General features: G+C 43.5%; 1 protein-coding gene across 2 annotated transcripts in view; it reads right to left on the reverse strand.

The window, feature by feature from the left end:
* LOC135392889 (uncharacterized) overlaps nt 1-12,682 on the reverse strand; it is a 96,989-nt gene that overhangs the window by 70,981 nt on the left and 13,326 nt on the right. For both annotated transcript variants that reach the window (XM_064623557.1, XM_064623558.1), the window contains exons 6-7: nt 10,986-11,063; nt 8,145-8,261 (exon numbers count right to left, since the gene is read on the reverse strand). In XM_064623557.1, the coding sequence (XP_064479627.1) occupies nt 8,145-8,261; nt 10,986-11,063 (195 nt within the window). The remainder of the gene's footprint in view (nt 1-8,144; nt 8,262-10,985; nt 11,064-12,682) is intronic.

The following is a 12,682-nucleotide window of genomic DNA, read 5'->3' on the forward strand; positions in this document are numbered from 1 at the left end:
GGGTACCGACGCAAACGAGCCCATGCGTTTTGCTGTTCCTTGCGTGTCCGTTTCCGCTTCCAGAAGGCTTCGAGCGCTTGGGCAGGGAGGACGACGTTTTCGGTATGGATTGTGTAGCAGCGTGTACTATCGTGTTTGTGATGAATTCGTTGGCCTCGTCGATACTCATATTGTCAGTGTTGTGCAGGGACAGGTCAGCCAGCTCGCTGAACACCGCCCAGTTCGCGTCCTGCAGCTTCCAGCGGGGTTTCCGCGTACACAGCACAGCATCATCACACTGATACTCGGACCCAAGCTGGAAAATTGTCACTGCCATATGGGTTTTGGATCACGTGCCACTTCAGATCTTGCGCAATGGTTGCACAACAGATGGAAAAATTCAATGCAGAGAATGCCCGTGTTGATGTGCTGCAGTATGTTGCTTGTGTTGTGTTCAGGAGTGTGATGGATTAGCACAGGAGGAAATCCTCGACAAGTCTGCCCCTCGAGTCCAAGTCTGAACATCCCCAAAAACGGCTGTGTGCAAATTCCTCATAATGAGAAATGGGGCAGCCAGCTGGTGTAAGAGATCTTCAATATCCTGCCCCTTCACATCTGCTGCAGGAGGAAGATACATTGAGCAGAGCGTAAGTGGTATAGAGAGATTCAATCGAACAGCCACAGCTTCCAATGTTGTTGTCAGCGGCACCTCAACTGCAGCAACAGACGGGGATGCTAGAATAGCCACTCCACCTGATGATCGCGAAACCACCGGGTGATCCCTCCTAAACATTTGGTATTGTTGGAACGGATTTGTGTGTCCAGAGTTCAAATACGTCTATTGGAGGCAGACGCCAATTGGCCTACATGCCTCCAGGAGGTTGTGCACATCATCGACATTCGGAAGCAATCCCATGAATCCCATGTGTACTCTGCATCTGTTGTGTGCTTAGGGTGCTTGCACCCTGGCTGGAGGTGCCTTCGGTGGCACCTTCTGAGAATGTTCTCTGCCTCGACCCTGCTGTTTCCCCTTCTGCTGATCTGAGGAGTTCTGATGGGATGACGATGACTTCTGCGGCGCGCAGCAGTCATCCATTCCTATCGACTGGGGTACGGTTGGGGCCGAGCCCACACCGCTCCCATTCCCTTCGGAAGAGGGACTGCCAGCCTGGCTGGGGCTGGCGACCTCCTTGTGGCAAGCCGTTGGGCAGCCCCTGGGCAGGCACTTCGGAGACACGTTAGCTCTGTCCCCAGCGTTTGTGTTGGGAATGTTGAGCGGGGACTCACTCTGAGTCTCCACAGATTTCCGAAGTGGCGCCACTCCCCTGCGCACAACCTCGGAGTACGGGCCCTTTCTAGAAAACACTACCTGTGCCTCTGTTCCAGTACTCTAGCAGTTGCAAATGGAGACAGCTTTGACAATGACTTGATTGATTCATCTGCGTATATGACATTGATTCTGGGAAACCATGCAGGCTGTTGCTGGAGAAAAAACTGAGTTGTTGGATGCTCTTCGGTGCAGCGCCTCTTCAGGCACCGATCGTGGGGGTTCTTAAGGGGTTTATTGGCCATATGTGTTGTGAGTGTGATTGAGTAGAGAGGTCGTGCCGCCCGCCACCGAGCCCAATCAGGGGACCGTGCTTAGCACGGTGGCACGTGCCTCCACACTAGGCGCAGACGGGTAGCTCTGCACGAGGTTGACCCTTACCGCCGCGGCGACTAAGCAGAGTAGCCCTGACCGGGCCTTCCAGGACCACCCGTCTTTGGGAAGCAGGGGTCAAAGCGGTGTGTTGCTTCACCGGAGAGGCCCATAAGGGTCCTCCGGATCTGTTCAACCGCCAGGATCCCCTATTCCCCAGACACGGCAAAGCTACGCACAGCTGTACGCGGTGGTCAACTCTACCACTCAGGAGCATGGTGAGAAAGATAAACACGCACGGGCTATGTTCTCACTGTGTAACAGGTGCTGTGGCTACGAAAATGAACATGTTCCAAATTAATACAACATGGCTTTATATCATACGCTGGTAAAACCTAAGAAATAAAATGAGTTCAACAATACATAAACACTTATTATAGCATGACAGTTTCCTTCCCGCATTCACGCGCTGCCACTGCCATTCCTTTCACGTTATGGAGTTGCTGAACTATATTACGACATTGGCGTGCTATTAAATGCTCCTTTGACAGAACTTGAACAGGATTACACACCAGAGAATAAAAGTACAGCGAATATAATTTGTCGCTTTCCGTTCACGCTTAATGGCTGCAGCAGTATTGTGCAGAAAGGCCACTGCTTAGTTGTGTTGATATGCACCACTTTCTGTTTGCCATGTCTAAATGAGACGTGCCTGACCTGATCCAAAGTAGCTGTTCTGACTCTGGAACACGCAAACAAAAAACACTACACAAGCCGCAACAATGACGGATAAGCAAATGAGCTATGGCTAGCTCCACCTTGGGACAAGATCTACACGTAATTCACGAAAAGTCAATGAGTGCCGGAAATGTAACATCCCTTACTCGTAGCAGGAAGGTCGATGTTCAATTCGTGGTGCTTGCAACGACTGTGTTTTTTTATGAATTATTGCTTGAAGTTTCCATGTGTTTGAGAGCATGAACGACTCATCAATCAGAGAAACCTCATGAGATGATGAGGGGTCTTTATCCTGAAGAGACTTCCTTTCTTGCTTGTGTCCTTAGCGTTGCTCACCACTGCAGAAAAAAAAATCACTGTCGACACATTTAGGGAAACAGTGCTACAGTGCCTTGGCAACTTCTCCCTTGCCGGCTTGAAACTGACGGTGTTGAACACCATTTTATTACATACGTTTGTATATTTATTTTTGTTTGTGCCATCCCTCGCTCTCTACCTTACAACGTGTCATATATTCTGGGATTTTGTAACTTTATGGTGGACCTGAAGAAGGGCAGCCTTCTGCACGAAAGTCTCGTCTCATTAAAATTTAGATGCTCTCAGCCGCCTGCTGTGAATCATCTATATCACAGGACACTTACACATTGCTCTTCTACGTACCATGATTTTGCAGTTATATTCTGGACTTTGAATAAAAAGGCGATACAGCACTGCTCAGGTATTTTTGCCTAGTCAACAGCACCCACAAAAAATATATGAATGTGCATTACTCCCAGTAATGCACCATGTACGACACAAGCATTGTAGAATGCAGGTATTTTAGCTTACATGCCAATCCAGCATCACTTTTCGGTGTGTAGTTGTGACAAACAAATATTGCCCATGTTTCTTAACTATCAGAACTCAGGCAGTGAATTAATAAGAGTAGACAATGTTAACATGAATCTGGGGATATCCTTGAATCAAACGTTCATGGTGAGTAAAGGTCCCTTCCTCAATGCTGATAACAGTGAAAATTATAAAATGTTATCAGAGATGCCATCAGATTCTGTGTGCGAGAAAGGATTGTATGTCCAACAGTAATTCGGCTAAGAGTAACAGAAATGTGCAAAAGTCGCATTAAATTAACCAGAGTTCGAGGTAACTCGTTACTGTAACTAAGTTCCTTTTTTTTGGTAACTTGTAACTTAACTCGGTACTTTTGCGCAGTGGTAACTTTCAGAGGAACTCGTTCCAAGTTAAGTTCCAAGTTACTTTTAACTCGCTTTTCACTCACGTACACATATTTTCTTGCTTTCTCTCCATTTCCTACATGGCATTTTTGCCATAAAACGTGATATTCAAACGTGATATTTTATTCAGGAAATAAGAAACCGCTGCCATTTAAATGAAGCTGAACCAATGTGCGCCCACAGGGAGTAAGATGCAAACCGTTCCAATAGACCTTTACCAGAGAAACGTCATCATGACGTTGGTAGACAGACTGAAACCGAAAGAAATCGGAAGGAGAGGGCTGGGTTCCACGAACGGGCACTTATTCGCTACCTCCCATTGAAAGAAAAGCAGGACCGAGGGTCGCGTCCCTTTAAGGGACCATATTGTAATCCCCTCAAGACCGTGGCTTTCGGGCGCGACATTGTTCGCCTCTAGCTTCGAGCGTAGCTGAATTCTACCAAATTTGTGGCACTGTCGAACACTATGACGTCATTTGTTGACAAACAGGGGTAGGTCTATTGCTGGACATAAACGAAAACGATCTAAGCGTGTTGCACTCCACCGCAGGCAACTCTAGGTCTAACTCAACTGGTCACGCGCGCTGCACTTGCGTAGTGCTATTTTGTGTCCGAATTAACTTGGAAGTAACTCGTTCTTGTTTTTAAGTAACTGAGTAACTGCGAGTTACATTTCAGTGTGAAGAACTTCGTTATTAACTTAGTTACATTTTTCACACGGTAACTTAACTTGTAACGAGTTCTTTTTGATGGGTAACTTCTCAATCTATGAAATTAACTAATGTAACGTTCCTTCTATATCAGACAGTGAAGCATGCACCATCCCATCCACAGGAACCAGTGTTTGGACAGCAGAAGTGCATGAACAGGGAGATAACAGTTAATCGGAATGGCGAGCTGTGTTTTCCACCCTGAAAGTAGAGGTTGTAATGTTGAGGGCAGATTTGTGAGTGGTGTCAAGATGCCTGTGTGCGATCTCCCATGAAAAGTGCTCAAATTATAACATCACATTGTCATACCTGTTGGAAGCAGCTGGACTACAATAACATGTCCGCAATTTCTTCATGGAACAGATGCAAGCCAGGCCCTGCCTTCAGCGTGCACTCGTGGTAGTTCACGAGCTAGATTATCAATACTGCTCTGTGGCTATATCAGACGAAGTGCAGTAGGATATTGAACTTCTGTTCATTCAACATGTAAGAACTGGTAGTAGAAAAAATTGCGTAGCCATGGTAGTGGAACATATCACGTGATATGTTTTTTTATGTACATTCCATGTCAATAGTAGTAGGCAAGTTCAACAAATCCATAATGAATCGTGCGCTATAGAGTGCTTGTATATGATAATTTGATCTCACTGCATTCTTGATGAACTCAATGCCTTTTGCAATGATAACGACTACATCTGGCGTTGAGTTCTTCAGTCCTCAAACACTCCACCATCAATCCCAGTGGTCTGTCCCATGTTGACGTGAAGTTATTTTTAGAACTGCTGTAGATTCGGAGTGCAAATCCTTGTACCCTGAGTTCGATAATTTCTATCATATCTCCGAATACGACCATGTCTAGGATGCATCGAAATGATAATCGAATCATTTCGAGGCAATTCTTCTTCAAATCAGTTTTTCATCACATCTTCCTATGACTTACGATAACGAGTCCAGAAACTGTCCATCTCTTCAGTGTATTGTCCATCTCTTCTATTGTCTGTTCTGTGTTCATGTGTGCCTTAATTAAAAGCATATCTGTGCTCATTTTATTGTTTAAAAAATTGTCATGCTATCTGGTTTGGAATGTTATGATTATCCCGCTCATTTTGCCATGGCAATTATGGAACTTGATTTACAAAAATATGTGATGTGTAACAAAAAACGTGTGCTTTTCACGACTCCATGTACAAGACCGTGCGAGAATTCTCACCTGGTGTGGTGAGGTGTGGGAGAAGTTTATTGTCGTCGGCTTCCAACATTCACTTTATTATTTGAATCCACTAGTTGATCCTGTTCGTTCATTGAAAAGACAAGTTTCTCTACTGATTCTGTTGTGTATTCACGCTGCTTATATACAAATGATTTTTCTGAATTAATTACTGATTCGACTTTGTTTCAGGTGTTCACTCGAATGATATTCTGTAAGTTCGGAATTATGTATGCATGATGTATTAGTTGTGTCTGTTGATTTCCTCTCTAGGAAACCTTTAAATATTTCTTGCTTGCCTTGAAAATGACTGCCCGTAATAATTATTGTCTGGTGTTGGTTTCAGTTGATTACTCGATTGACATTAATAAAAATAATCTCCGAGTTGGGAATGCCTCACACTTCTGAGTTGCATTTCAGATATGTTGTTTCTGAGTAGTTCACCTATGTAGAGATTTCTGTTGCAAGGTGTTATAAAAATTTGAAGTACAATAATTCAATCTGCAATACTTCTCGCTTTGACTGAGTAATGCATCGCTGATGTTATCATAGTATTTCTGGTTTGCTTAGAAAATGTTGGTCTAAAACCGATTTGCTCTGATATTGATGTCTGACTTAAGTTTTTCCTGGCTATTGATTGTTTAGATAGAATTCTTGTTGTGTTCCTCAGGATCGTATAATGCAAACATCTACTTGCGATAATTGTACCATAAAATATAGCGCCTTTGCACTAACTTGTTTGGCCTTGAGAACGTCCTGTTTGCTTAAAGGAGCAAAAGGAACGTGTCCTCGCCCCTTGGAGTGACAAAGCATACAAAGTTCCTTCGCTTTGGTTTAATTAATGGCAGATAAAGTCTACCCCTTTGAGGAAAAGGGCGAAAAACCGAGAGCCTTAGTTAGTTCTCATTATGCCATGTCTATTTTCTGTGTGTTAGATTCATAAAACAAAGCAAGATTTGTAGTGTCTGTTATAATGAGAATTGTACAGTATTTGATTAGATTAATGTACTTTGATTTTATAATAAATATACACACACACACAAATATATATATATATATATGATAAGTAAACAGCCCACTGCACAGCTGTTGTAGCGGAAAATAATTTGCGAGTGAGATCGCCCTGTAGGAAAAATCGCGAATGAAGTCAGCCCAGGTGCGATGGTTGTATCGCTTGGCAGGATTGCCACCGTGCATGCCTTTACTTGCATGCAAACCACCCAGCACGCAGCTGCTGTAGCAGAAAAGAAATTGCGAGTGAAGTCAGCAGAGTCGGAAAAAATCGCGAATGAAGTCGACCCATGTGCAATGGTTGCATCCCTTGGCAGGGTTGCCAGCGTGTATGCCCTTACTTACGCGTGTATGTCCTTACTTGTATGTCCTCATAACTGCCCACGCGCCGCCCACCGCGCACGGAAAAAATTGCAAATGAAGTCGACCCAGGCGGAAATATGTGCGAACGATAACCACGCGGGCCGCCATTCGCCCACGCGCCACTCACCGCGCGGAGGCAAAAATTGCGCGTGAAGTCGGCCCAGGCTGAAAAACGGTAAGCGCACTCGCCGACCACCGCACTCGGGAAAAAAATCGAGAGTGAAGTCGGCCCAGACGCGATGGTGACACCTCCTGTCGCAAAAGGAGCTCAAAGGACCATGTCGCTATACTACTCAAGCACTTTTTCTGTAAGAAAGTTGTCACACTCTTGTGTTTGATTGTTAGTTTACTACGTGGAGGTCTAGGGGTTGTCACACGCTTGGCGCTTCATTCAAATTATTGTTGTACATGGGGTGGTTCTCACACTTTTTGTATCATTCAGTAAGTTTTCTACGCGGGGGTTTAGGGGATTGTCATACTTTTTCCGTCATTGAAGTTATTTTTGTACGCAGGGGTGTAGGGGTTGTCACTCTCTTGCGCTTTATTCAACTTATATTTTAGGGTGTGGAGGATCTAAGGTGTTTTGATATTTTTATGCAACATTGGACTTTTTTTTCCCGTGGAGGTCCGAGGTTGTCACAGATTTTTGCTTCATTCAAGTGATTTTGCTTCTCGGGAGTCTAGGAGCTGTCCACTTTTGTGATCTGTTGTTGGAGTCATTTCTCTGTGCGAATAATCTAAGGCGGGGTCACACCTTTAAGGACATGGCGCATCAAAATTATTTTTCTACGTGGCGTACTTGCAGGGATATAAACACCTGAACACACGTGCCCATCAAGCTCTGACATCACAGCCCCGGGAGTCACGTGACTGTGCTGACCACAGAGCCGTACGAGTTTTGTTATTCGCGGTGCCCGTCTTCTATACATTATTTACTATTAGTATTACGATTACTTCCTCTATTGTAAAACTAACGTGTATACATATCCATACCAATTCAGCCAATTGCAGTTTTCCTGAACAACTTGAAACTTCAAAACCACATTTGATGATCTATGCGCACTTTCGTCAATACAATCACATCTCGCAGCAGTTGTTCTTGTTAGATCTTTTCCAGCATGACGTTTCCTGGTATACATTGTCCTGATATGAGTTGTGCCTAAATCAGCCGTCCTACTACGGATATTGCATGTGGCTGGGGTAGATACGTTTCCAGACGGCCACGATATAATACCAGTTGCTATTGTGGGCGTTCTTATACTCACTTGTCGTCATTACTGGTATCTTGCTGGGTGTCGTGCTGGGTGTCGGATGGGGGATGGATGATGTGAATGGTGGAGATGTTTCGGGCTTTTCCTTGCGAGTAGAACTATCGACCGCATCTGCCAACAGAGTGTTTTGGTTATTTTTTTATTTATTTTTGGCAATTTTTTCATTCTCCAGTGTATTGGTTATGTTATGACCCATTTTGAGCCATCAAGTGCAGACCGGAGCACTAGTGACAACTGCTCACTCATATGTCCACCCATATCTGCTTTTATGCTTACTTACTCCCACCTACCCTTTCACTTGCTCATGTGCGGAACATTAGCCATAGTGATTGTGAGTGAGTGGTAGAAAAAACACTATTTTGGAATAATCTCTGATGTCACAGATAACAGCCACACAATCTGAGAGCATCTCTGGTGGATGCCCCACTATCTGCGTGTCTCTCATGCGTCACATCCACTTTTGTCACCACAGGGATACAGATTAGGGAACGGCCCCACAGTTTGACGAGCTATCCATCCACTAGAACACTGAAGCAAGGTCTCCCTTACAGTCAATAGTCCCCTTACGTCAACTCCCTTACGGTTAATATATATATATATATAGATACTCATGGAACGATGCGGCAGCACCAGAGGACACGTGTTTCGCCGTGTTTGCGGCTCATCGGCCCTGGGTAGCTGCGCATCGTTCCGAATTGGCGGCCGCAAACACGGCGAAACACGTGTCCTCTGGTGCTGCCGCATCGTTCCATGAGTATCTGTTTCTCTGCGTGCAGCCATAGAAGCCATATTAATCTGTAAGTTTGAATTTCAAACACGTCTAGTATCATTTATTTGTTTCTTTAATGGCTTTTTTTCCTGCATTATATATATATATATATATATATATATAGGTGTTCAAAAAATATCAGAAGTGGAGACGGTGCTTCTACAGGAGAAGGAATAAAAAGGAAACTTTATTAAAAACTAAGAGGGGGTATTCGACGTTTCGACAGCAGCGCTGTCTTCAAGAGGAATGGGATATTATAATGACGCAAGACAATTCCAAAGAATGAGAGGGGAATATGTACAAGGAAAGAGGGCAGCTCCAGACTTGTACGTATTTGGAGTATTGTATTTAAAATACTGTATTTTAAATACAATTTGCGGTGTCTTGGTACTCTACTCAATACTTTTTGTTTTGTGTATTTGTACTCTATTTAAAATACATTTTATGGTATTTTCTACTCAATACTCTAATTACATATTTTGGATCTCCCTCTTAAACTTTGTCTCTCGTCTTTCCATTATCTTGCTAGTTCAGTGGAAATTTCTTGAGTCCATCGGACTTGACCCGGACATTGGCCCTTCTTGGAAGTCTCCATTTAGAGATCCTGCCCCGTGTTTCCTAATCCTTGTCCAGTGGGGGTTCTATTATGTGTGCCCTGACGCGGTGATATCGAATTCTGACCTCGCCGAGGAATGACCTGCTAGAAGTTTGCTTTGTTCTTGGTCACATATACTTAGAGGTGTTATGTGGTTTCTCTTTGTCATCTTTTTGGGACTTGTGTTTAGAAGACTCCTATCACACAGCGGCGGCTTGCGTAGTTCGCAGGGTTTCGGCGATTCATGTCACATAGCGGCGACTTGCCGCATTGCCCAGTGACCGGTGACTTTTTGCGTTCAGGGAGAAATAGTATCTTAATTGTATTTCAAATACTTTTTGAAGTATTTTGTACTCTATCTTAATTACTTTAATTTTCATGTATTTATATTCTATCTTAATTACATTCTAACGTTAGTATTTATTATCTTATCTTAAATACATTTTTGAGTATCTTGTACATGTCTGGGCAGCTCTCACTCTTTGGAATTGTCTTGCGTCACCATAATATTCCATTCCTGTTGAAGACAGCGCTGCTGTCGAAACGTCGAATACCCCCTCTTAGTTTTTAATGAAGTTCCCCTTTTATTCCTTGTCCTGTAGAAGCACCATCTCCACTTCTGATCTTTATTAAACAGCTTTATTTTCCGTGGTCTACCGCATTCGTTTATTTCAACTATATATATATATATATATATATATATATATATAATAGAACAAATAGGTTAATATATCAGACGGCTACGAAGTTGAATAAAAGTATAATAATAAGACTTGGACTACAGGTTACAGGAACGTTAACAAAAACTAATTTATTTAATGGGCAATTTAACACATAGATTAAAAAAAGAATGGTCGACGTTTCGACAGTGGCACTGTCTTCGTCAGGACAAACGAGGTATAATATATATATATATATATATATATATATATATATATATATTGAAAAGTTGGAGTTGGATCGGATCATATATATATATATATAATATAATATATAAAAAAAGACGCGGAAACACATTTTAGGGAAGTTACAAACACTAGTTTATATCATAGGGAGACGTTAAAAAGTAAAATGGGCAAGGGGTCGACATTTCGACAGTGGTACTGTCATCGTCAGGACAAAAAAAAAATTATATTATTATATAATATATATATATATATATATATATATATATATATAAGTAAAGTTATAAGTAAGACGTGGACGACAGACTACAGGAAGGTTAACAAAAACTAATTTATTTAATGGGCAATTTAACACAGATTATAAAAGAACAGTCGACTTTTCGACAGTGGCACTGTCTTCGTCAGGACAAAAGAGGTACAAGGATTGCATATTGCTTAAATAGGAACACTTACCGAACCTATTTAAGCAACATGCAACCCTTGTACCTCTTTTGTCCTGATGAAGACAGTGCCACTGTCGAAATGTCGACCGTTCTTTTATAACATTGTCGACCGTTCTTACTCACCTGACGTGATTCCCGGGGTCGGGCTGGATGAGGTGAACGATGGCGATTTTTCTCCTCCGCTAGTCTGCTCGGTTGAAGCTGACAACAGAGTGTATTGGTTATGTTATGACCCATTTTCAGCCGTCAAGTGCAGACCGGAGCACTAATGACAACAGCTCACTCATATGTCCACCCATCTCTGCATGTATGCTTACTTACTCCCGCCTACACTGTCACTTTCTCATGTTCGGAACATTAGCCATAGTGAGTGTGAGTGAGTGGTAGACAAAACAATATCGTGGACTAATCTCTGATGTCACAGATAACAGCCCCACAATCTGAGAGCATCTCTGGTGGATGCCCCATTATCTGCGTGTCTCTCATGCGTCACATCCCCTTTTGTCCCCACAGGGATACGATTAGGGAACCGCCACCCCACAGTTTGACGAGCTATCCATCCACTAGAACACTGAAGCAAAGTCTCCCTTCCAGTCAATAGTGAGTCCTCTAAACGCGCGTTCACGGCTAACTTCAATTAATGGAGCCGTAGTTTTTGAGTTGGATGCTTCGCGCAGCCACCTCTGTCAATCGGTGGTCAGACACCTAATAGGTGCCGCTGCACTATATATATATATATATATATATATATAGTGCAGCGGCACCTATTAGGTGTCTGACCACCGATTGACAGAGGTGGCTGCGCGAAGCATCCAACTCAAAAACTATATATATATATATATATATATATAGAGAGAGAGAGAGAGAGAGAAGTTCATCGTTCCATTATCTGTTTCTCTGCGTGCAGCAATAGAAGCCATCTTAATCTGTAATTTTGAATTTCAAACACGTCTAGTGTCATTTACTAGTTTCGTTAATGGCTTTTGCCCCCCTCATTATAGTTCACTGGCTTGCACTGTGGCATTGAGGAGTGGTCAGTCACCCTCCCAGGTGTATATCGCTTGTTGAGCGACCCCTGGTTTGCCAATTCCGAGCGATGCGCAGCTACCCAGAGCTGACGAGCCGCAAACACGGCGAAACACGTGTCCTCTGGTGCTGTCACATCGTTCCATGAGTATCTGTTTCTCTGCGTGAAGCCATAGAAGCCATTTTAATCTGTAATTTTGAATTTCAAACACGTCTAGTATAATTTACTTGTTTCGGTAATGGCTTTTCCCCCTCATTATAGTTCACTGGCTTGCACTGTGGCATCGAGGAGTGGTCAGTCACCCTCCCAGGTGTATATCGCTTGCTGAGCGACCCCTGGTTTGCCAATTCCGAGCGATGTGCAGCTACCCAGAGCTGACGAGCCGCAAACACGGCGAAACACGTGTCCTCTGGTGCTGTCACATCGTTCCATGAGTATCTGTTTCTCTGCGTGCAGCCATAGAAGCCATCTTAATCTGTAATTTTGAATTTCAAACACGTCTAGTATCATTTACTTGTTTCGGTAATGGCTTTCCCCCCCCTCATTATAGTTCACTGGCTTGCAGTGTGGCATTGAGGAGTGGTCAGTCACCCTCCCAGGTGTATATCGCTTGCTGAGCGACCCCTGGTTTGCCAACTCCGAACGATGCGCAGCTACCCAGAGCTGACGAGCCGCAAACACGGCGAAACACGTGTCCTCTGGTGCTGTCGCATCGTTCCATGAATATATACCGGGTGTTTCAGTTAAATCCCCGGGCTAAATAATTCGCGAACGGGTGCACCAATCCACGAAC

Source organism: Ornithodoros turicata, chromosome 4 (assembly GCF_037126465.1).
Source record: "Ornithodoros turicata isolate Travis chromosome 4, ASM3712646v1, whole genome shotgun sequence".
NCBI lineage: Eukaryota > Metazoa > Arthropoda > Arachnida > Ixodida > Argasidae > Ornithodoros > Ornithodoros turicata.